At 48.0% G+C, this 24,961-nt stretch overlaps 1 protein-coding gene across 1 annotated transcript; it reads right to left on the bottom strand.

Annotated features, from left to right (window-relative positions):
• Nucleotides 1–384: 384 nt before the first annotated feature.
• LOC100083336 (trifunctional purine biosynthetic protein adenosine-3) lies at nucleotides 385–24,122 on the bottom strand. The gene is made up of 23 exons (XM_039914555.1): nucleotides 23,978–24,122; nucleotides 22,728–22,823; nucleotides 22,277–22,447; nucleotides 21,171–21,289; nucleotides 19,241–19,309; nucleotides 18,254–18,379; nucleotides 17,503–17,590; nucleotides 16,754–16,839; nucleotides 15,071–15,239; nucleotides 14,088–14,349; nucleotides 12,621–12,687; nucleotides 12,376–12,461; nucleotides 11,245–11,261; nucleotides 10,781–10,899; nucleotides 9,752–9,950; nucleotides 7,424–7,675; nucleotides 6,718–6,870; nucleotides 6,250–6,452; nucleotides 4,985–5,138; nucleotides 4,107–4,237; nucleotides 2,774–2,915; nucleotides 1,195–1,310; nucleotides 385–883 (listed from the first exon to the last, which is right to left on the bottom strand). The coding sequence occupies exons 1-23, from the start codon at nucleotides 24,120–24,122 to the stop codon at nucleotides 659–661; spliced, it is 3,195 nt and encodes a 1,064-aa protein (XP_039770489.1). The 3' UTR covers nucleotides 385–658.
• Nucleotides 24,123–24,961: the final 839 nt, after the last annotated feature.

Raw genomic sequence — 24,961 nt, 5'->3', positions numbered from 1 at the left:
ATGAAATGGGTTACTAGAGGGGAAGGTTGAATGGGTGTTAGACGGTGCGGTGGTTAGTTAGTGCCAGAATCCCAGGCCGGACGGACTATTGGTCTGACCCTGTTTGGTATTTCGAAGGTTCATGTGTTTCCTGGACCTCTGGTCTGCTCTTGTCCTCGGAGGTCGTGTGTTCGATCCTGCATGAGGCCTTTGTGCTGGGGGCCTTGGCAACTTGCTTATCCTCTGTTTGGTTTTCATTTTCTGAATGTATATGGGATGACCCCTACCCCTCTCATCTGCTGCTTGTGACTAAGAATTACAAAGCTTTTATGGAAAGAGCTAAATAATCAGCCATAGCTGCTTCAACAGGAAATACTCTTGAAAATACAGCATTGCAAAGCCACTTTTAAAGAGTCACTGCATATTATCAGACTCCGAGAGAGTTTTGGATCTAAACCCTTCCATCTTTGATTATAATGGCACGGAACTCTTGGGCAGTCCACTTACAGAGTCGGCTGCACTGTTATAGGTAAAGCAGTAAAACAAAGCTGTTTAAGAGCATGTAAACCATCTAGAATCGACTACTGTATGATGATAATTGGACGGAGGAGGGAAATCAACCCGTTGAGACACGCTTGTTCAGCGGTCCCAAATCTGAAACATGGAAGAGGGCTGTTTTTCAGGAACTTTTCTCCAGGTGAGGCAGCTGCCTTAGAACCCCTTGCTCCCAAGAGACTTTTCCGTCCCCTCCCAATCGCACGGCCCCGCTGGCCACCAGCTGCAGGGCGAAGGGGAAGGCCCGGCCCGCTGTTTCCTTCACTCGTATAGACAAAGCCTCTTCGGTGTCTCCCGCCTCCACCTTGACCGGCTCCTGCAGGATGACAGCTCCGGTGCCGGCTTCTTCCTAAACAGTGGGTGAAAGGCTTCCCTTGGGAAGGGAAAGAAACATGCTTCCAGACAGCAGCGGTCCTCAGAGGGCTGAACGAGGCTTGACTGGGCCCAGAGCGAAAGCAATTAGAAATGGGGCCAGTATGGCCCGTTTGCTGGGAATCCGGGGGCCTTTTTCTTTGACTTTGGGGCAGGGGAAGGTATCTGGCTGGGTAGCCCTTAGGCAGAGCTCTGGCTCTGCCCTTAGGAAGAGGGTCAACCTCTTCCCCATGTGGGAATTAAAAAGACTCATCGTGGATGGTTATTAGGGACCAAGCAGGCACTTACGAGAAGAAAGCGGACGGTACAGCCTGGGAGCTTGTCCCCAGCTTGACGCTCTTGGTTGCGGACGTTCCTCCCTTGGACTGATGGCGAAAGCGATGGATAGATGTCTAAAATCTTTCCTGAAAATACCACAACAGAAGGAACCTACTCTTATCTTAGCAGTCGGTTGAGATATTCAAAAAACAAGCGGCATAGAGCAGACCAGGGGTGATGTTTCTTTCTGGGTGGTTGTTTGGTGATTTTGTCTTGTGGCTTTTTCATTATTAATGATGACTTAGCAAGCACTCAGCCACACAGACTCTACAGATACAGGTCTTGCCTTCAGTCTCTACATATTGGGTGGAAAAAGACAGTCCTCATCCAGGTAACTTGGGAAAGGTCAGGGATGGACTCGGTCAGTAGTATTTAATAAGGGCCAAATGTGTGCGGTGTGACAAAAGAGTAAACTCAATCATCCAAGGGTTGATTTTTTTGAGGAGGATTTATTCAGTCCCCTTCCTTCTCCCTCTTGGGGTCAGGTTGGCCCTTCTGGTACGTTCCATTAGACTGTCCCTGGTCATTATTGGTCTCCTGGCAGCCTAGAGTGCTATCCACAGCATAACTTCTTATATTGAGGCCAGAGCAGGCAAGGAATTAAAGGTCATTTTTTGTCTGGTTTCAGGCCCTAATCTGCCTTTACCTACAAAATGTCACTTTTGAGTGTCCCCCTGCACCTCAAATGGCAATGGGCAGAACCCAATACTAGGCCCTCAGGAACATAAAAATGATGATGATGGTGGTATTTGTTAAGCACTTACTATGTACTAGGCACCATAGTAAGCCCTGGGGTGGATACAAGCAGATCTAGTTGGACACAGTCCCTGTCCCATGTGGGCATCCAAGTCTCAATCCCCGTTTTACAGATGAGGTAATTGAGACTCAGAGAAGTGAAGTGACTGGCTCCACTGGTGGAGCTGGGATTAGAACCCATGACCTCTGACTCCCAGGCCCGTGCTCTATCCACTCCGCCATACTGCTTCTCACATGACCTGTCCTTGAGGCACTTTGTCTACTCTAACAAACAGTGAGGATTGCCTCCTCCAAGTAGTTGGCTGATGAGCTTGTCATCCCCCTTCCTTAAAGCTGCAGGAAATAAGATCTTACCATGAACCTTCAGGTTGCTCGCCCATCTCTACTCTCTTCCCCCAGCAGGTCTCACCTTCACTGGTCAGATCCCACTATTTGCCATCTCCCACACACATTCTTTCCCCTCCCTCCTTTGACCAGATAATGTGGCACCTTTTGAAAGTGCGCACACCTGTCTCCTTTGAAGGATTTCCCACCTGCCCTTAAATCCAGTCCATCACCCCAGTTAAGATCACTTGTGAGTAGCTGCTATTGGTTGTGAATGTTTTTATAACTCTGCCATATACCTATCTCTGTGTGTGGAAAGCTTGGTCATTCAGTCGTTAGCCCCATGGTGGGAAGGGGCCATGTGATCTACCGTGCAACTGGGGCTCGGTAAACTGGGACTCAGTAAACATGGCCGTCCGACGCAAAAGCAGTGTGTGGCTGAGTGGCATCTGTCACTCACACTCCTTACCATTCCACTTTCTGAGGAAAGGCCCCGACAAAATCCTCGTGAATCCAGCCAGACCAACCACCTCAATGGAGAATTCTTTCAGGACCTTGTCGATGGTGCCGTCGAATTCTTTGCGGCTTCCGAACAACGTATGATCGATGACCTAAAAGCAATTTGGGCAGAAGCAAGAAGACCGAAAACAGCAGGTGGGCATTGAGATGGACGAAAGCCGTGGGAAGCAGCATGACCTAGTGGATAGAGCGCGGGCCTGGGTGTCAGAAGGAACTGGCTTCTAATCCCAGCTCTGCCATTTCTCTGCTGAGTGACTTTAGGTAAGTCACTTAACTTCTCTGTTCTTCAGTTATTTCATCTGTAAAATGGGGATTAAGACTGAGAGCCCCAAATGGGACAGGGACTGTGTCCGTCTTGGTTAGCTTGTTAGCTACCTCAGCACTTACAACAGTGCCTGGCCATTGTTATTATTAGTAGGAACAGCAGCAGCCCAAATACACAAAATCCACATTTTGGGATTGAACCATCCTGTGTTTCCAAATGAGTTTCCCAGTGGAAATCTGTGTTTTAATCACAGTGGGGCCCAGGGCAAGCTGAAGCCCAGCAGGTAGCAGAGTGAATGTCACAAACCAGAGGCTGGCAGCATTCCTGCAAGTCCAGCTTTCAAATCCAGCCTGGGCATCAGGACATCTAAGATCTAAGGCTTTGCCAGGACAACCCCAGGACAGTCCTCCATCTACTGATGATGATGATGGCATTTAAGCACTTACTATGTGTCAAACACTGTTCAAAGCACTGGGGTAGATGAAAGCTAGTCAGGTTGGTTACAGTCCCTGTCCCACATGGATCTCATAGTCTTAATCCCCATTTTACAGATGAGATAACTGAACTGTGGAGAAGTGAAGTGACTTGCCCAAGGTCACACAGCAGACGAGTGGCAGGTTTAGAATTCAGATCATCCTTTTGACTCTCAGGCTCGTCTTCTCCACTAGGCCACACTCCTCTACTGAGGAAATTGTAGACAGTTACCCTTGAGGGTTTTTGTGGGTTCTTGAGCAACAGATACTTGGGGGAAAACCCCACTTTAAAATCCAGCCCTTTCCCTGCTCCTGCTCACCCCAGATCACACATACTTTTAGCCTGCATGTGTGAGGGGTTAATTTTTGGGGTTCTGTCACTGGACTCTTTGGCACAAGGAGGGACCCCTTTGCTACAACCCGGTCAGCAAGACCTGCTCCAAGAGGACAAGACAGTAGGGTTGGGAACATCCTCTAAAATGTGAGAGAAAGTGATTGTTTCTCCTGTCCACGTACATCCCCAAGAGCCTGAGAAATGTCCTCACTCTTGTTGGGATCCCCGCTAGGGCTGCCTCTCGGAGCTCTCGCACGCCGGGCTTATTGGAGATGACCAGGGCCGTCTGGACACAGCAGGCAGGCTCCTTCCCCAGAGCAATCAGGGCTCCAAGACCTGGGCCTTAGGAGGAAAGACCAGACAAATCAGACCTTTCAAAGCAAGGTGGAATTGTGTTGTCGAGGAAATGTTTATAATTTGACTTGAACATTCTTTTTCTCTGCTTCCCCAATTGTGAAAAAATGCAAATATTTAAACATCAAGGTCTCAGTTAAATCACTACTTCTCTAGGAGCTGCTTAGGCTTCGGCAGACCCTGGCTTCTTTTTAAAAAAAGAGTTTTTTGTTATCAAGTAGTAGACTGTTTACTGGTAAAGTCAGGGGCTATGGAATTGCCTTATAAGCTACCTCTCCCACTGCCAAATCTGACAAAAGTACTTGATGAAGAAGTAAATAGGGAAAATAAGCTGTCACCTGTTGATTGTCATCGTGCGGCATAGGAGAAAATGTATCCCAGAAATTCCCAGACACATTCCATCTCCATGGGAAACATGGGAAGAAAATCCACGTAGATGGGAATCTGGCAGTGATGGCTTTTTCCAAATCTACTGCCCAACTTTTCTGAATAACTCCCCCTCTCTCTGTTTTTAAGATGAGTGAGATGGACAAGTTCATCATTTCCCTGTGTGCTTGAGGTTTATGGGTGTTGTGAACATTACCCAAATAAGAAAACTTTCCCTTCAGATCGTCTAGGAAGACATGGAGGTACAACTCACAAGGATCATTAGTGACCCTCAAATCCTCTCCTAAGGTTCTGAAAGCCTTTCCCTGCAGGAACTGGATTCTCTCCTTGCAGAGAGAGCAAACTCACCTGCTCCAGAGAGAAGAACAGCCACTCTGACTTTGGACTTTGGGGGCCTGTCCTGGAGAGGGGATTCTTCCAGGGCTGTGGCCTCCCTCACCTGACCGTGGCCTGTCCTCAAAGCAGTTGACAGATTCTTGACCTCGAACCGAGAAGCACCTTCCTACAGGTGAGGGAGACAGAAGAGACAAAATGTGGACAAGAGTAGAATTAGACTCCCTGAGCTGGATCTTTTGGCCTAGGAAAATCCCTGATCTTGGAAGGTCCATGCTAATAAGTTACCCAGAAAAGCGGAATCCCTTTCCGGTTATGTTAAAAGCCAGATGCCTGTGCAATCTGTTTGTTGTTGAGGTCACTGAGTAAAAAAATGTCTGTGTACTTGGTGGATTAATACCTTGTGATGGCCCAAGCCAGACTGGCTGCCTCACATAAAAAGGAGAAGTTACCAGAGCTTGTTGTTGGGTAGGGATCGTCTCTATCTGTTGCCGAATTGTACTCTCCAAGCGCTTGGTACAGCGCTCTGCATACAGTAAGCGCTCGATAAATACGATTGAATGAATGAATTCCTCGGGACCCTTCTCAGAGGGAAAGCTGGAGCATCAGCGGGAGGATAACCAATTATACGGAAGGAAATGGACGAGGCAGCTGGGGTCTATGGAGAAAAGCCCCGGGGCCAGGAGGAGAGGGCCTCACGGGGAAGAACATTTAGAACTGACGTTGACCAGGAGGGAGAACCTCTGGAGAAGGACCCTTGGAAGGTGTGCCCTCCCGGGAACGGCTAAAGAAAAGGTAGCCATGTCTAAGGGTTGGGAACCTCGGGTTTCAGCTAGGAATCAGTCTGCTCATTCATAGGCCTTCACGATCATGGGGAAGGACTGAGCATTTGACCTCCCCAGTCTTAGGGTGCCGCTGGCCTGCAGGGGCCGAGGCCGGACGGCCGAATCTCAGATGCTTCCTGTGCCTTTCGGGGGGAACCAAATGGAGCCACGGGGTGCTCGCAATGTTCTACAGGGGTGTAAATAACACTGTGGACACACGGATTGTGGGGTAAGCACGAGGCCACAGCACTTAAACTGTGACTGATACAACTCATCCACATCTCTGAGTCTGGAAGTTTCAACCCTAGCAGATTGGCATGAACATCCAACTACGTGGGTTGAGCAAATAGTCAAAGCGGTACCCTGAGAGACCCCTCTTGATATAGAGGTTTTAGCACCCATCCTGGACCATCCCTGATTAGCAATCTTTTGTAATAAAAAGGAACAGTAACTTGCATGGCGGGGCACCACGCTGCCAATGAGCCAGGCCTCCTCCTCGTGCCGTTGAACTTCCCGCAGCACCTGCTCCGCCAGGTCCTCCTGGACCACGAGGATGGCCCCGATGCCGCAGTTAAAGTTCCGAGCCATCTCGTCTTCCGAGAGGCGCCCCTGGTACTGCAGCCATGAGAAGACGGTGGGGATCCGCCAGCGTCGAGCATCTGAAAAGAGGTGAACAGTTCAGCAAATTCATTTATTCATTCAATCGTTATTTCTTCAAAAGCAAGAGTTTGAGGTTGAATCCTTTACTCTGCTTCGTGACCAACTAATAACAGAAGAAGCAGTACTCAAATTTATCCCGTTTTGGATGCGAAAACACACAAATGTTAACAATGCGATTTCTGGGAAGTGGAAGTGGGACAGGCTGCCTGTTCTGAGCTCCCCGCTTCTCTCCCCATTTAGAACCTTTTGAGGGACCATCCTCACCCAACTGAACCCCCAGCTTGTCAGGGAGGACCCTGGGGATGTTTTCCAGCAGTCCCCCTCCAGTGATGTGGGCCAGAGCCTTGACGCGTCCTGAACGCAGGACTGGTAGCAGCGGGCGGCAGTAGATTCGGGTCGGGGTCAGCAGCAGCTGCCCTGTAGGAGTGGGAAATAGAGGGAGATGAACATATTGAGCCTACTTGCACATAAAGTTACTGGGAGAAGAATGGAGTTCTCAATACATCCCTTCCTATAAAATAACCTGCCCTGAAGCGTCTTCGTACAATGTACGCTCGATCACCATGCCAATGAAAGGGAAAGTGGTGCAAAAAATGCAAAATAGTTCATTCCAACCCAGGGAGGCAGCCTGACCCCAACGGGATGATAGGAGACAAAGATTTCCTGAGAGAAAGTGCCCTTAATACAGTGTTCTGCAGAGAGCAAGTGCTCAATCGATACCATCCATTGACTGATTATAGGGTGGAGGAGAGTGAAAAGAAGGAGGGGGATGAAAATGTGGAAATCTACAGAGCGTGTTCCACTCGCAGATAATCGACAGTGGGCCGAAGGAAGATGGGGAGGGAGAGAGATGGCTTTCCAGCAGCTAAAGGCCCGGGCCACCAGTTGGCCGCCACTCCCAGAGCGCTCACTCACTGGGCTGCCGCTCGAGAGCACCTGAGCGGAGTTGGGCTGGAGTCCCGTCATTTACCCAGAGTCTGGCCCCGACATGCACTAGGGGCCGGGGAGGAGAGGCAGAGGGACGACACCTCCACAAGCTTCCTCACGAGGCCGAACCCACTGCAGTGAAGCCCGGAAGAAGCCACTCCGATGACCACGTCCCCGGCAACGATGCTCTCTGTCTGGGGAAGCAGCTGACCGCGTTCCACGGCTCCCACGGCAAAACCCACCGGCTCAAACTCCCCAGGTGAGTGGGTGCCAGGCTCTTCAGACATTTCACCTCCTAGGAGTAGACAGGGGAGAGGAAAATGTCACCAGTCCTGCTTAGGGGAATAACACCCGACTCATCTTTAGTAAACCCAGATCTGCCTTAGGGAGAGAAAGAGAGAGCGGGTGTGTTTATGGTATTTAAGTGCTTATTACATGCAAGGCACTGTACTAAGTACTGGGGTAGATCCAAGCTAATGAGGTTGGCCACAGTCTCTGTCCCACATGGGGCTCACAGTCTTAATCCCCATTTTACAGATGAGGTAACCGAGACCCAGAGAAGTGAAGTGATTTGCCCAAGGTCACACGGCAGATATGTGGCGGAGCTAGGATAAGAACCTTCGGACTCCCAGGCTCTGAGGGTTTACTGTAGTAAGTGCTTGGGAGAGTACAGTTAGTAGAGGCTTCATAAGGAGCAAAATTATTATATATGTATATAATAATGATGGTACTTGATAAGCACTTACTATGTGCAAAGCACTGTTCTACGCGCTGGGGGGATACAAGGTGATCAGGTTGTCCCACGTGGGGCTCATAGTTTTAATCCCCATTTTACAGATGAGGTAACAGGCACAGAGAAGGTAAGCAATATGCCCAAAGTCACACAGCTGACAATTGGTGGAGCCGGGATTAGAACCCATGACCTCTGACTCTCAGACTTGGATGAATAGTACATGGCAGGTTTTCCTGGCTGTAGTGGTTATTTGAAACTGCATCTAATAATAATAATAACTGTGGTTGTGACGTGCTTATTACGTGCCAAGTACTGTACTAAGCCCTGGGCAGTATAAGCAGATCAGAGTCCATTTCTTACAGGGGACTTAAAATCTAAGTCTTGACTAAGTATTCATTTCATCGGAGGAAAACCAATACTCAGGCAATAATGTGCCCAACAATAGATCAAACTAAAACTATTTGCTCACTGGCTCCAGGCCTCTACCCCAGCTGTCAATCAGGGCTTATTCATTCATTCAATGATATTTATTGAGCACTTTCTGTGTGCAGAGCACTGTACTAAGCACTTAGGAGAGTACAATATTACAATTAACAGTCATTCCTGCCCACCACAAGCTTTCAGGCTAGAGGGGGAGACCTCAACCTCCACACTCAACTCTCCCACTTCTGACCCATTTCCCAGGCTATTTCCACCTCCTGAAGTTGTCCCCCGACAAATGCAGTCTTCCCATCCATCAAAACTCTCCCCATTGCTGAGAACCCCACTTTCTGCAAGACGCTTTCCCACATGATCTCTCCACACTCTGTCCAGCTCCCATCCCACCCACGGCTACCTCAGGCCGCATGTCTAAACCTGTGTATCTAAGCCAAAATTCCTATTAAAATATCCTTGCACTTTTTCTAATTGTACATTCAGGTTCCTAGATTTACTTGCCTCCCCACAGTAGACTGAATTTTTTTTTATGGTATTAAGTGATTACCATGTGCCAGGCACTGTACTAAGCACAGATACAAGATACAAGTAGATACAGACCCTGATGCACTTGGGGCTCACAGTCTTAATCCCCATTTTACAGATGAGGTAACTGAGACCCAGCGAAGGGAAGCGACTCGTCCAAGGTCACATAAACAAATGGTGGTGGAGCCGGGATTAGTACCCAGGTCCTTCTGACTCCCAGGCCCGTGCTCTCTCCACAGGCCACACTGCTTCCAGGAGAGGGCCCTGGTCTTAATCTTCTTTCATAAATTTCCTCCAGGCCCATAAAGTGCTTTGTTGAAAGAATATGAAGCCGACGCTAAAGGTGATAATGCCAGGTAGAGAAGAAAAGAGCAGCTAAACCCTGAGGAATGGTAGCCATTAAAGGCCTCTGAACCCTTTCCTGCTGTCTGTGTGTGTGAATGATGCAGTGCAGGTCCTCACCACTTCAAGCAACTCGGGCACCATCGTTGGGCTTGGTCAGCCTGGCCGGCACTGACAGACTGGTCCAGAAAAGAACAGGGAAGGCCCTTCATCCACACCCCAGGACGCCAGCGCCGAAGCGGGTTAAATCCCAACCCACTAATAAGTCCATGTGAAAATCGTGTCAAAAGGTAGGAAATTTAAAATGGCAGTTCTTATGGTTGCCGGTGCTCTTACCCAGGAGTTTGCAGCCTGCCACTTCACAGGCTTCTCTGAGGCCAACGTGGATCTCTTCCCTGATTCTCACCCCAAGCTTTCCTTGGGTCAGATGGCAGAGGAAGAAGAGGGGCTCTGCTCCCTGGGCCAGAACATCGTTGACACACGCGGCCACCACATCGTGACCTATGGTGTCGTGTTTATTACACAGCTGGGCAATCTGCAGAGAAACAGAGACAGAGCACATTTAAGCAAATGCAGAGAAAACTCTTGCGTGTTCTGAATATAAACAGTCAGTAATATTTCTCGAGCACCTACTGTGTGCAGAGCTCTATACTGTCTCATTCAGAAATATCACAACCATGGAAAACATGCAATTTAGTAATTTAGTCCCCTCTCGATTATCCCTGGGAGGATTATCCATTCTGTGAACTCTGCAGATTTTTTTTCTTCTCTCCCCAGAAGGAAGCTGCCTTCACTCTGACCTCCATCATTTAAACTCTTACTGTCCTCAACAGTGTTCTCTTTTCCCATAGATACTAAACTGGTGATGGAGATCCTTATTAGGATAATAATGATGATGATGATGGTTCTTGCTAAATGCTTACTATGTGCCAAGCACTGTTCTGAGCACTAGGATAGATACAAGCTAATCAGGTTAGATGCAGTGTCTGTCCCACATGGGGCTCACAGTCTTAATCCCTATTTTACAGTTGAGGGACCCAAGACCCAGAGAACTGAAGTGACTCAAGGTCACACAGCAGACACGTGGCAGAACCGGGATTAGAACCCAGGTCCTCCGACTCCCAGGCCCGTGCTCTTTCCACTAGGCCGGGCTGCTCCTCAGGCATTCCCCGCTCCTTGACCACGGCTCACGGGAATGTCCTGTTCTGTAACCGCCGACTCCCATCCGTCCCCAGCGATCCTGCTTAGTTGACGATTGAACTTGTGGCCTCCTGGCTTGTGGTTAAGGAAAAATAGCAGGCAGAAATGGGCTGCCGCTCTGGCTCTCTTTAAAAGCCCTTTAAAAGCAGGCCTGCATCTGGTTACCTTGATCTTCGGCCCAATACTTCTGGTTCTTGAGACCAGGACGGGGCTTTGGTAACCAGCCGCCTTCAGCTCGAAGACTCCCGCAAGGACCTCATCCCGGGGTTCTGTCTGCCCATCTGCTGGGAACAAATCCAGAAAGATCACTCACTCAGGGTCCAGAAATGGGACGGAGACCTCAACCTCGGAAAACAGAGAAGCAGCACGACGGGCCTGGGAGCCGGAAGGTCATAGGTTCTAATCCTGGCTCGCCTACTTTCTCTGGGCCTCAGTTACCTAATCTATAAAATGGGGATTAAGATCGGAAGCCCCAGGCGTGACAGGGACTGTGTCCAATCCAATTTGCTTGTATCCACCCCTGTGCTTAGTAGGGTGCCTGACACATAGTAAGCGCTTAACAAATACCACAGTGATGTCTATACATTCCAACCTGTCCGGTTGGAGTTCAGAAAGCCACAACCCATTACAGGTGTTATTTGGTTTTCTAGCTGGCACGGAGTTAGTTTTTAGGGTGACGACACAAGCCGAGCCTGACCTCTTGAAGAAGAATCAGTCGTATTTTTGAGTGCTTACTGTACACAGAGCACTGTGCTAAGCCCTTGGTAGAGTACAGTATAAAAGACCCATCCCCTGTCCACAGTGACGTTCAGAAAAAGTGTATACAGTTAAAGTTCTAGGGTGGTTTATTAGAGAAAACAGAAAGAAATGGAATTTCCTTGCCTCAACAACATCATTGTTGACCTGTTATTGCTTTTGTAGTACTCAGGGCATAAGGTTTAATCAACCAATTAATTAATAATATTTATTGACCGTCTACTGTGTACAGCATGGCCTAGTGGCAAGAGCATGGGCTTGGGAGTCTGAGGTCACGGGTTCTAAACCCGGATCCGCCATTTGTCTGCTGCATGACCTTGGGCAAATCGCTTAACTTCTCTGTGCCTCAGTTTCCTCATCTGTAAAATGGGGATTGAGACTGTGAGCCCCATGTAGGACGGGGACTGTGTCCAACCTGATTGCCTTGTAGTTACCCCAATGCTTAGAACAGTGCTTGGCTCAATAGTAAGTGCTTAACAAATACTGTAATTACTATTATTGTTATTATTGTGAGAGCTCAACCAAATCAGTGGGTTCTTCAAGGACCTTATAGTTTAGCGTGGGAGACAGATAAAAATAAATTACAGATAGGAGGAAGTAAGTGTACGAGGGAGGTTGGGCAAGTCACTTAACTTCTCTGTGCCTCAGTTACCTCATCTGTAAAATGGGGATGAAGACTGTGAGCCCCGCGAGGGACAACCTGATTACCTTTTTTCTACCCCAGTGCTTAGAACGGTGCTTGGTGCATAGTAAGTGCTTAACAAATACCAACATTATTAGTAGTAGTAGTAGTAGTATTAGACCTTAAGCTCTTTGTGGGCAGGGAATGTGTCTTCCAATTTTATTATAGTGTACTCTCCCCAGTGCTCTGCCCACAGTAAGCACTCAGTAAATACGATGGATTGACTAAGGGCTTAGATGGTACAGAGGGCTGAAGTATCAGCTGGGGGTAAGTTTATTCTTGGCCTTGGCAACGTGGGATCAGTTCGGGGCCCTGTCCTCACCTTTCCAGGGTCCGCTTGCAGTTGGTGTTGAAGCTGAGTTGCCACTCTTTAGTGTGCCCAGAGCTCTGCTCTTGCCCTGAATGTCCCTTAAAAGAAGGTCAAACACATTGAGGATATAAGAACACTACTCCCGGGAGACCAGAGAACTCACCAACGCAGCCATTTCGTCTCCGGCATGAGTTGGCCGTGAGGTTCTCTCATTAAAGCAAGCAGATTTTTTGTCTTTGTCGAAGGGCTCCCCACACCTGGCTGTCCCCGACACTCAAACTCAGCACGGAGTTGTCATAGGTGGGGTTCAGTGAGATCTGTTTGCTTTAGAGAGAGGATCCTTATATAAGAAGTGTATACAGTCGATTAAAGTTCCAGGGCATTTTATCGGAGGAGGGACAAAGAGAGATGGAATTTCCTGGCCTAATCATGCTGTTCTGTTAAATACTTTGTAATAAAAAAAAAATCTGTGCCGCAGTCAGTCAGTTGTGTTTATTGAGCACTTACTGTGTGCAGAGCACTGTACTAATCGCTCGGGTGAGTATAATATAACAATAAACAGACACATTCTCTGCCCACAATGAGCTTAGAGTCTAGAGGGTTCTTCAGGCTTCACAGGGGCGAAGAATTCCTCTGAACAGAGAGGAAGCTCTTCCTCCCTCCTTTCTTTTTCTCACCTCACCTCTGCTCCTTCCTCTTTCTACAGGGCATATGGAGAGGGCCAGCCTCTCTGGACCATTTCCTAGGTCATACCAGGATTAGTTCCAGGCCAGAGGGGATATACTCAGAGAGTGGGCTCAGTTCCCGCTCAGGCCAGAGTCAGAAACAAGATAAAGATCCCCCACATACATACACCCCCCCAACTCCCACCCCAGTGACACCTAGGTATTGGCAATCTGATCATTCCCTGTCAGATGCCTACAAATAATAAAGTGAAATACCAGTGTGTAAGTAAACAGGCTCTACAAGTCAAAATCCCTATTGGAACCCAAATGAATGATTTAGATCAAATGGGCATGTATAAAATGATTTATACCCCCATGCATCTATAGTAGTAATATCCTTTTAGTCTGAATAAATATAGCATTTTCTAATCTCAAAAAACAATTCTGAAACTTTGCTGGGTAAAGCAACTTTACCCAAAGAGATCTAAAAATTGAAATTAATGTGTGACCCTCAGCTTCACTTGCCAATAAATGGTATTTATTGAATGCTTCCTATATGCAGAACATTGTACTAAGCGCTTGGGAGAATACACTTAAATAGAGTTGATAGACAATGTTCCCAACCCACAGCAAGCTTACAGTCTAGAGGGAATAGTAATACAGAAGAAGCAGTATGTTCTAGTGGATAGAGCAGGGGCCTGGGATCACAAGGACGTGGGTTCTAATCCCAGCTCCGCCACTTGTCTACTGTGTGATCTTGGGCGAATGACTTCACTCCTCTGGGTCTCAGTTCCCTCATCTGTGAAATGGGGATTAAGAGTGTGAGTCCTAAGTGGGGCGGGGACTGTGTGTCCAACCTGATTAATTTGCATCTTAGTATGGCATTTAGTACAGGACCTGGCACATAGTAAGGGCTTAAATACCATAATTATTATTATAATTATTATTATCTACCCCAGCACTTAGAACAGTGTTTGCCACATAGCACTTAACGAGTACCGTAATTACTATTATTATTACAGATTAATCCAGGCAATCCAAATATCACAGAATACAGACCCAGGAGCCTTCCAAGAAGGGGTGATCTCCCTAAGGCCCTCCGTTCCATCCGCAGCCGGCCGGCCTATATCCCGGCGGAAAGTGGCTCCCGGGAAGCGGATGGCCGATGACGCCTCCCTGGCTCCCGCCAGGGCCGACGCCAGGTCCTCGCCGACGGCCGTGACCACGAGGACTCTGCCACCGTCCGTCACCACGGTCCCGTCCCTCAGGGCCGTACTGGAGTGGAACACCTCCAGGCCCGGACCTCGAGGCTCAAGAAGGCCTGAAGAAAGAGCGGGAGGAGCGGGTCGGATTTCCACAACTTCCATTTCAGGTAGGGAGCCGGAGGGAATCGTCAAGGTAACGAAAAGGATGGAGGATTCCACCCTGCTCTGGAGGGTAAATGAGTTGGGCTTAGTTAACCACAGGAGCGGGAAAGGTTGAAGCAGCGAGAAGCAGTGTGGATAGAGTGCGGGCCTGGAAGTCAGAAGGACCCAGGGCTCTAATCATCAGCTCTCCCACTTGCCTGCTGGGTGACCTCGGGCAAGTCGCTTCACTTCTCCTCAGTTACCTCATCTAGAAAATGGGGATTAAGACTGTAAGCCCCATGTGGGACGTGGACTGTGTCCAACCGGATCAGTTTGTACCTACCCCAGCGTTTAACACAGCGCCTGGCACAAATGCCCTAAAAAGGGGGAATTTCACCATCTACGGGTCCAGGAGAAAATGTTGCAAAGCCCTCCCCCTCTGGCCTTTCTGCAGGCAAGTGGCCTCAGGTAACTTCCACCTTTTTACCCTCCTTTCCTACCCTCCCGAGGGGCTGTCTGCTGAGAAGTGTGGAAGCCAGAGGGTGGCAGCAGAGGAGAAGAATAGCAAGGAACCCCGGCCGGACCCATCGACCGGACCCTCCCCACTGGACAGATGGGCTTGGCAGAGAGCCGGAGACCATCCCCGAGCAGGCCGGGGGCCCCCGGGGCCCAGCTCACTCCAAGGGAGACAGTTACCGGTTATCTCCGAGCCCTTGACGTGATCTCCCGGATAACCTTCGCTGGCTAGGACGAGAGCCACCGCCGCTCGGTCTTCCCGCCACACTGGCACGCGGGCGCGGAGCCGCCCATCCAGGGTGGCCTGGATCACGTCGTAGAGGTCGTTTTGGAGAAGGGGCAGGATTACCTGCGGGAAGGGAAGAAGCCTGCCAGCTCGGGGAAATGTGACCTCCTGACGTCGCCGTCGTCGGAATGCCTGCAGTCCGGAGGCTCGTAGTATGGGAGGGTCAAATAATAATAACTGTTAAGCGCTTACTAGGTGCCAGGCACTGTACTAAGCACCGTGGTGAATACAAGCAAATTGGGTTGGGTACAGTTCCTGTCCCACCTGGGCCTCAGTCTTAATCCCCATTTTACAGTTGAGGTAACTGAGGGCACAGAGGAAATGACTTGCTCAAAGACACGCAGCAGACAAGTGGCAGAGCCAGGACTAGAACCCAGGACCTTCTGCTTCCCAGGCCTGTGATCTATCCAATCTGCCAAGCAGCTTCTTAGCGGTTTTTACTGAGCTCATACTCTGTGCAGGGCACTGTTTTAAGTGCTGGGGAGAGTAAAATAGAGATGGGGGACAGGATCCCCCTCATTTTCAATTGTTGGGAGAGTTTCCTTTCTCATCTCAGAAACATCACAAGTCACTCTTAGGACAGAAATAGCCAAGCAGCAAACTAAATCTTATACCTAGCTCCCCCATTAAGAGAGTGAGCAGGGAACATGTCCGGTGTGTCAGTTACAATAATCGTGGTATTTGTAAAAGCCCTATGTGCACAGCACTGTACTAAGCGCTGGGGTAGATACAAGAGAATCGGGTCCCGCTTGGGGCTCGCAGTCAAAGTAGAAGGGAGAACAGGTATTGAAAGAAGTGACTAGCCCAAGGTGACACAGCAGGTAAGTGGCGGAGCTGGGATTAGAACCCAGGTCCTTCTGACTTTTAGGCCCGGGCTCTATCCACTAACTCACCCTGCTTCTTCTGTATTACCATCTCCTCTAGACTTTTAGCTTGTTGTGGGCTGGGAATGTCTCTGCCAACTCTGCTATAATGTACTCTCACCCGGCCTGCATGTCCTGAGGGCGTGGGCCGAGTTAAAGGCACCGACATCGCCCTCACTCAGGTCTGGAGGCTGCAGGGGAACTGGCTCTTGAGATGTCCCATGGCTGTGATGTGCTTGTGTCTTGAAGGGAGGCCCAGCCCTACCTTCCCATCTGGACCGTACTGGGTCAACCCATGTTGCTACACTTCCACCTGGACAACAGAGGGTGCCTCTGCCCAGGCCGGACTCTTCCCGCTCTTAATAATAATAATAACTATGGTATTAAGCACTATGTGCCAAGCACTGTTCTAAGCACTGGGGTAGGTACAAGGTAATCAGATTGTCCCACATGGTACTCCCGGTATTAATCCCCATTTTACAGATGAGGTAACTGAGGAACAGAGAAATTAAGTGACTCGCCCAAGGTCACACAGCAGACAAGTGGCGGAGTTGGGATTAGTACCCACGACCTCCGACTGCCAAGCCCGGGCTCTTTCCATTAAGCAACACTGCTTCCAAGTCAGACGAATGGCAGTGTCAATGTCAAGGCATCGGGGAAGCCCCGAAATGCCCAACTTGAGCAACTTTAGCCATCCCAGTATCTACCACTCACCTGGCACTCGGGGTCACTGAAGCAGCATTTGAAGTTTAGCACCTTCATCCCACTTTCCGTAAGCATTATTCCCACTTGCAGTATGCCTGAACCAGAAGCAGTGTAACCGAGAAGGGAAAGAGAACTTGCATGTTAATTTCTGAGCTGACAAATGTCCACTCTTTCAGTCTTTTAATGGGCTCTGTAAATTGGAATGGTCAGTGTCATTGTGGACACAAGAGGACATATGTCCACAGATCAGTGGTATTTAGTAAACGCTTGGAGAGGGCAGTTAAGTCAGAGGATACGATCCTTGCCGTCTCGGAGCTTACAATCTAGTGGAGGAGATAAACACAAAATAATTAGAGCGTGGAAGAAAAAGAAAATGGAAAAATTGATGTGTGGATGAGTAAGTGCTTAAATAGCAGGCAGTGTCATTCTTGGTGTTTAGAAGTACTACTCTGTGAGCCAAAGCAGATGACGCGGTTCTTGGGAGGGGAAGAAAAGCATTACAACTACATCAGAAGTACCCCCAAACTTCCCAATAGGGGAAAAATCCAAACAACCTTTATGATTTCCTTACAGGTACCCAACTGATGTGAGGGCTAGTGTATAAATGTCCCAGGGAAGCTGGTCCTTCGCTTTCCACCCCTCCCTCCCATCCTGACCCAACCCTGGGAAGACTTAGGGGGCGGAGAGGATGCGCTCTCCTTTGGAGATGACCCACGGCCTTGATCAGTAGTCTAATTTCAGGGGCAGCCATCACTCACCTATATATGCTGCACCTTCTCGCTTCATGCTGTCAATAATGTGTTGAAGAAAACCACCTCTGAGCTCCTTTAGAACCTCTTCAGAAATCTGCCCGACACCAAATTGTCACATCACATAGAAAATGGTGTGCCAATCAGTCAACCTCTGGCATTCACTGAGCATTACAAGTAACACAAGTGAATGAACAAAACGTCCTGGGGTTTAAGGCTCGAGTTTCAAGCAATAGGTCGGACTGAGTCCCTTCTATGTGCAAAACACTGAATTTAAGAGATTGGAAGAGTCCCTGGCTTCAAGAAATTTGCAATCTTAAGACTGACCCGGACAGACCCAGATTACTTGAACACAGTGATGGGAGAAAGAACAAAACTACAACTAGTAGTAGTATGACTATGGAAAAATTAGTGGGAAAAAATGGTGTATATAAATAGATAAATACATAAGTACTCAAGATGGCTGTGGGGTTAAGATGGGGGAGAGCAAAGAAATCATCAATCAGTGATCATTCTCCCTTCTTCCTCTTTATCCTTCACCTTCAGAGACTCCTTTTCTGAGCGCCTCTACATCTCCCTAGCCAGGATTGCTTAATTAGTTTGTAAGAAGATGGAATTATATAGATTGCCAAGGAGCACTGGGCAGAATAGGGCATGATGACCTATGAATTACAGGTTATGGCGACCAAGGGGAAAATCTCTCAGTGAAATGTGGAGTCGGTTATCAGTCCTTAAAAAGAAAATCAACCCCGGGCTCTACCTTAGGGGCCGGGCAGTAAGCTCCCATCCCCCCGGTGATCGGGCCCAGGTCTCCATCCAGTAGCCGTCTCTGGCTCCGAGCTATCGGCATGGCGACGCTAGCCACACCGTCACTGAAGCAGAAGCACTGGAAGGAAGCAACGACACTCAGTCTTGCTCAGCAGTTTCAGTCAGGGGTAGCGAGCCAGTCCACCCCGCTCCAGCCCCCCAGGAGCTGTCGGGCTGGGGGAGCGTTGGTGACGGAAACCTCCCGTTGTAAATGACGGAAGACCCTCGATTCTGAGACTTCCTCGTCCCTGCCCTTCACGTCCCCCCTGGGGGTAGGGAATGCATCGAGTAAGTAGATGAGCGGGGATGCAGCTCACTGAAAAGTCCAGGCGGAGGGTTTTCTTTTTTTGTCCGCGAGGCCTGTTCATGGCCCAGTTGGCTGCAGCTCGGTGCCTTTGCAGTGGCTCTCCCTGCTAATGAGTAGTGTTTACAGCAAACCGTGTTTATCTTCTATATAGGAGAAACTAATTGTTGAAGCAATAATGATAATCATGGTATTTGGTAAGTGCTTACTTTGTGCCAATCACTGTACTAAGCGCTGGGGTAGGTACAAGATAATCAGGTCCCACATGGGGCTAATAATCTAAATAGGTGGGAAAACAGGCACTGAATCCCCATTTGGCAGATGAGGGCACTGAGGCACAGTGAAGGGAAGTGACTTGCCCAAGGTCACACAGCAGACAAGCGACAGAGTCAGGATTAGAACCCAGGTAATCTGACTCCCAGGATCGCGCTCTTTCCACTAAGCCATGTTACTTCTCTTGAGGATATAATTATTTTCAAAAATGTTATGCATTACTAAACCACTGCCAAAACAGTCCCAAAACTGGCAAAGTCACTGTTGGTATTTCAAAAATATTTCTGCACCAAACATTTTGTTAGAAAGAAACTTATCTTTCCAACTGGGGCAAAATTATTGAAGCAAAGTGGATCGACTTACAGATATCTCTTCTCCTTTAAGAAGTTCTTCAACCATCACTACTCCTTCAGATTCTCCAAAGACATCACTCTACAAGAAAATGTTTTTTGTTAAAAATTACTGGTGGCAATCTCTTTTTAGAATCTGTTCTCCCTTTTGGCAATATATTATTTGTTAATTCCCATTTCATGCCTCTAATGGCACCAGACTGGCCAACCTTTGTTATTTTTAATTTGATTGAACTTTCTATTGATAGGAGTTTTCACAGTTATTTTTCCTGGTGATTGCTCATATAATTCTGGAGAAATCCATACCAAATACTAGTATGGGAAGCAGTGGGACCTGGTGGATAGAGCACGGGCCTGGGAATGCGAAGGACCTGGCTTTTAATCCCGGCTCCGCCACTAGTCTGTTATTTGACCTTGGGCAAATCACTTCACTTCTCTGGGCCTCAGTTACCTCATCTGTAAAATGGGGATTAAGATTTGAGTCTCATGTGGGACAGGGACTCCGTCCAACCCAATTTGCTCGTATCCACCCCGGCGGTTAGTACAGCGCCTGGCACTTAGTGAGTGCTTAACAAATACCACAGTCACCATCACCATAATCAGAGCAAAATTATAGTACTAACTTGGCTTTTGCCAAGATCATTCAGTCCTTATGTGTCTGGCACCAGTCCTCTCGCCCCTTTTTTATTTTTAGATTGGGAGGCCCCAAGAGCCAGGGACCATGTCCAAGTCCCACCTGTGGATTCTTTCCCAGATTTTAGTACAGTGCTCTGCACACAATAAGAACTTAAACTGAATTTCTACCATAACATTTATGGGAATTCTTAACTATTCCGTTATTTTTAGTGCTTTTTATAGCTCAGGAAATAAATGAAACAGTCTGCTAGAGCAGCAGCATCTGTTTCCTTATTACCCTATTTTAAAAATCAGTTGAATTGCAATTATTGTGAAGAGCTAAAACTATGGTCATGTGAAGTTTAAGGAACAGGAAAAGACCGCATTGTTTCGAAATGACTTTACAAGGTTAACGGATCTTAGTATGATCTTCGGCTTCCCTAGCACGTTGTTTCAATCTCAAAACCTTTCTCAGAAATATCAATTAATGATCAGACGGGTCTTGGCTTCTCTTGCATATTCAATTAGAATGGCTTTGCTAGAAATTAATCCCACATATTTAATATCTTGCCTGTGGAATCTCGGCTTTGGGGTTCCCAGCTTGCTAGGACATTTTTCCCTTATACAGTTTGTCTTAGATAGCTTCCTCAAAGCCTATTTACTTGCAGTAGACAGGTCAAATGAGATGCAGAACTAGTAACAATATTTATTGAGCACCCACTATGCACTGTACTAAGCAGATGCAACAGGATTGCCTGTTACAGGCTGCCGTTATTACCTTTTACAATTTTCCCTCACACTGGGGCTCTTTCTCCGAATCAGCTAGTCAATCTGAGCGCTTAGTGTGTGCAGAACACTGTCCTAAGCACTGGAGAGAGTACAATATAACAATAGACACATTCCCTGCTTAGTCTAGAGAGCATGGAAGCAGCATTGTGTAGTGGATAGAGTATGGGCCTGGGAGTCGGAAGGTTATGGGTTCAAATTCTGGCTCCACCACTTGTCTGCTGTGTGGCCATGGGCAAGTCACTTGACTTTTCTCTGCCTCAGTTACCTCATCTGTTAAATGGGGATTAAGACTGACTGAAAACCCTATGCGGAATAGGGACTGCATCCAATCCGATCTGCTTGTATCCACCCCAGCACTTAAGTACAGTGCTTGGCACATAGTAAGCGCTTAACAAATACCATAATTATTATTTAGAGGGGGAGACAGTCTCCAGGAAGCCTTCCCAAAGAAAGTGTCCGGCTTTTGTCTCATAAAAGCAACATTTTCAAAACACTGCATCTCTGCGCCTCAAATAGTGTCTGAATCCGGAGCAACCCACCTGCATCAGCTCCCGTGCTACCTGGCAGGCCTCTTCTCTACTAGCAGCCACGATGACCCGGGCATCTCTGGCACACGGGCCGCCGGTCTTCACCACCAGGGCAGGGAATTCGGTGCCCACTCTAGAAGTTAGTACAGGCTGCATCACCATCTGGATCGCCAAAAGCTGCCAAGCAGAGGGAGAGAGCTTCTTCGGACAGAAGAGAAGGCTCCAGGGAGGATTCAGCAAATCTGGAATAAGATCCTAACCCCTAAGCTCTGCCCTGGCAGACTCGAATAAGAAGAGAAGTAGTAATAATTCTGGTGTTTGTTTAGGACCACTGTGTGCCAAGCACTGTACTCAGAGTAGAAGCAATACAGTCCTCCTCACATGGGGAGGAGAACAGGCATTGAATCTCCATTTTACAGATTGAGGATTCTGAGGGCCAGAGCGGTGAAGTGACTTGCCCAGGGTCACCCAACAGGCAAGTGGCAGGGGTGGGATTAGAACCCAGAATCCTTAGCCATGTGCTCTTCTTTCCACTAGGCCTCGCTGCTTCCTCTGATGATGATGATAATAAAGAAACCCTGCCTCTGGTTTCCTGAATCTCAAACCTCAGGATGTGGCAGCAGGAGGGCACTGGCTACTCCCAATACTACATCGAGGAGCTCTCAGGTACCTCATTTCCCTTGGGTAACCAATGTGCCTTAGCCTGGACCTGGGACTCTGGAGGACCTGAGTCCTAATCCCGGGTCTGCCACGTGTCTGTTATGTGACCTAGGGCAAGTCGCTTCGCTTCTCTGGGCCTCAGTTTCCTCATCTGTAAAATGGAGATTAACACTGTGAACCACATGTGGGACAGGGACTGTGTCCAACATAATTACCTCCTATCTACCCCAGTGCTTAGAACAGTGCTTGGCAGGGAGTAAGTGCTTAACAAGTACTATAATTATTATTAGGGCCCCAGACCTGAGGGTTCAGAGACTCAATCCATCCCGTGAATTGCGCCTGGCAGCCAGTCCCAGCCCACAGGTGCAAACTCCCCATGTAATTCACACCTCTGCCCCTGACCAAAGCGATAGGAAGGGAAGGTGATCCTGGTTGGAGAGAGGAAGCAGTTCACCTGCCGATGAAATCGCAGGCCTCGTGCGAGTCGGTGAACGCTTTCCACCGGGCAGTCGGGATCCCGTGCCGGTCCATAAACTCCTTAGCGAACTTTTTGCTGGCCTCCAGCCGCGCTGCCTTCGCAGTGGGCCCGAAACATCTCACCCCAGCTGCCGTCAGGTCATCCACAATCCCTGTGGAGACAGACAAGATTGCAAATCCCCTCGGGAGATTTCTTCTGGTCACAGAGAGGGGCAAGTCACTTCTCCCTGCCTGTTACTTCATCTGCAAAATGGGGATTGAGACTGTGAGCCCCATGTGGGACGGGGACTGTGTCCAACCTGATTTTCTTGTATCCACCCCAGTGCTTAGTTCAGTAACTGGCACCTAATAAGCACTTAACAAATACCACTATTATTATTATTAACAATCATAATAATAACATATCATTAGCCACCATTTGCTCCAGTTTACCAGCAGCAAGAAGGGACCCTGATCCAACGACTACAAGTCCTATGTTATGGTCTTTGCAGAACTGTGCCAGGATGGTGTGGTTGCTGGCCAACACAGCTAGGAAGAAAGACATAGAGAGAAAATGAGAATATATGTATCAATAGTGCAGATTTGTCCTCCATCCACTTTGGAATATAACAAAATTGGAAGCAAACAGAAAGAAAACCAAAATCGTCACTGGCTTCAAAGCATTAGCAAGTGTAAAAGGCAGAACCCACAGCAAATCTGGGGTATTTGAATGATACTTGTCAGTAAAATAGGCTCATACCACTAAGGGCTCTTCACAGACCCCCAAACCCTAAGCTAGACTAGTATAGTATTGACTTACAGAGGGATAATGAGGAAAATAAGTTTCCAGGGCTCATCATGGGCAGGAAATGTATCTACCAACTCTGTTCTATTGTAATCAATAAATCAATTATATTTATTGAGTGTTTACTGTGGGCAGAGCACTGTACTGTACTCTCCCAAGCGCTTAATACAGTTCTCTTGGAGGAGGTGCTTATACGGGTCGGGTTTCTTTAATGTAAAGGCGTTGTTTTCAGTGATGTTCCTTGAGGGCAGTGATTGTATCTCCTAATTATATTACATGCTCCCAACTGCTTAGTATAGTGCTCTGCCCTTAGTAGACGCCCAGTCGGTATTAATGAATGATTAAAATTTTCCATGTCTTTTTATTACTTTTGCTCTGCATTCAGAGTCCTCTCCCTCCCTCCTCCCACTCTCCTTAAACTGTTCAATCAATCATTCAATCAAAGATATTTATTGAACACTTCCTAGGTGCAGAGCACTACACTGAGCACTTGGGAGAGTACAATGTAACAGAGTGAGTAGCCAGGTTCCCTTTCCACAAGGAGCTTGCAGTTTAGAGGACTGTAACTTGCCAGTTGTAACTCGAACTTCTCAGCTAAGAGGAAAAAGGCGAGGGATCACAGGACTTGCAACTTGGGGTACCAGATAGAGGCTGCTGAATAGCTCGAGTCTAGGAGGAGGCGTGAAGGAAAACATTTTAGTGACCATCTGGGTGAGTTCATCTTACTTTCCCTAAGAAACGCAATTACCCGTTCTTTTTCGATGATGATCTCCTATCTACCTCAGCACTTGGAACAGTGCTTGACACACAGTCAGCACTTTAGAAATGCCATCTCCTCCTTGTTTAAATCCACACTGCCAATCGCCAAAGGGGGTTATCGTCTGCTTCCTTCATTTACCTGAATTGGTGATTTTCCCAGCATCGGCTGTTCCAGCGTTCCCTGGGGCGACCAATACTTGCTTGACATGAGGTGACTGGGCCAGCTTCCAAGCGAGAGTGTGCTCTCTGCCCCCATTTCCAATCACAAGCACCCGGGCTGACATCACCTGGAAGGTAATAATAATAATAATTGTGATATTTGTTGAGCGCTTACTATGTGCCAGGCTCTCTTTTAAGCTCTGGGGTAGATAGAAGATAATTAGGTTGGACACAGTCCCTGTCCCACACAGCACTCACAGTCTTCATCCTTATGTTACAGATGAGGGAACTGAGACCGAGAGAAGTGAAGGGACTTGCCCATGGTCACACAGCAGACAAGTGGCGGAATCGGGATTAGAACTCAGGTCCTTCTGACACCCAGGACTGTGCTCTAACCACGGGCTATGCTGCTTTTCAGCCTGGGGAATTCATTCAATAGTATTTATTGAGTGCTAACTATGTGCAGAGTACTGTACTAAGCGCTTGTACAGTTAGGCAACAGATAGAGACAATCCCTGCCCAGTGACGGGCTCACATTCCCCAGTCAGTCAATCGATCATATTTATGGAGAGCTTACCACATGCAGAGTACTGTACTAAGTGCGTGGGAGAGTAGTATGTAACAGAGTTGGTCCAACATGGTCATCTCCCAATCATGTGAAAGGCCGCAGTGAATTCGTGATTTGGAGTTTTCTCCCAAATGTTGGGGTAAAGTCTCTTCTCTACATTCATTCATTCACATATTCAAATTTGCTGAGAACCTGCTGTGTTTGCAGCAGTATTGTGGGAACTGAGGGAAATTGCAAAAGGGGAAAGAAAACCATCTCTGCCACCCAGATGCTTGCACTCTCACGGTGAATTGAGGAATAAGGCAGACAAAACACACAAATTTGACATTACACCTTGAGCTCTGGGTAATCTACAGAGTGTGGTGAAAAACAATGTTTTTCATACCAGTTGCCAAT

The sequence above is a fragment of the Ornithorhynchus anatinus genome, chromosome 17 (genome assembly GCF_004115215.2).
Source record: "Ornithorhynchus anatinus isolate Pmale09 chromosome 17, mOrnAna1.pri.v4, whole genome shotgun sequence".
Taxonomy (NCBI): Eukaryota; Metazoa; Chordata; class Mammalia; order Monotremata; family Ornithorhynchidae; genus Ornithorhynchus; species Ornithorhynchus anatinus.
This window is presented reverse-complemented; position numbering and strand designations above follow the sequence as displayed.

What these genes read in the sequence shown, in the direction of transcription:
- LOC100083336 (XM_039914555.1), bottom strand. Translation starts at nt 24,122, where the DNA reads ATGTCAGCCCGGGTGCTTGTGATTGGAAATGGGGGCAGAGAGCACACT. An exon ending in CTTACTGCCCGGCCCCTAAG is followed by an intron (nt 17,591 to 18,253) that starts GTAGAGCCCGGG and finishes GGTGTCGGGCAG; the next exon opens with ATTTCTGAAGAGGTTCTAAA. An exon ending in ATGTCGGGGCCAGACTCTGG is followed by an intron (nt 6,871 to 7,423) that starts GTAAATGACGGG and finishes CCACTCCTACAG; the next exon opens with GGCAGCTGCTGCTGACCCCG.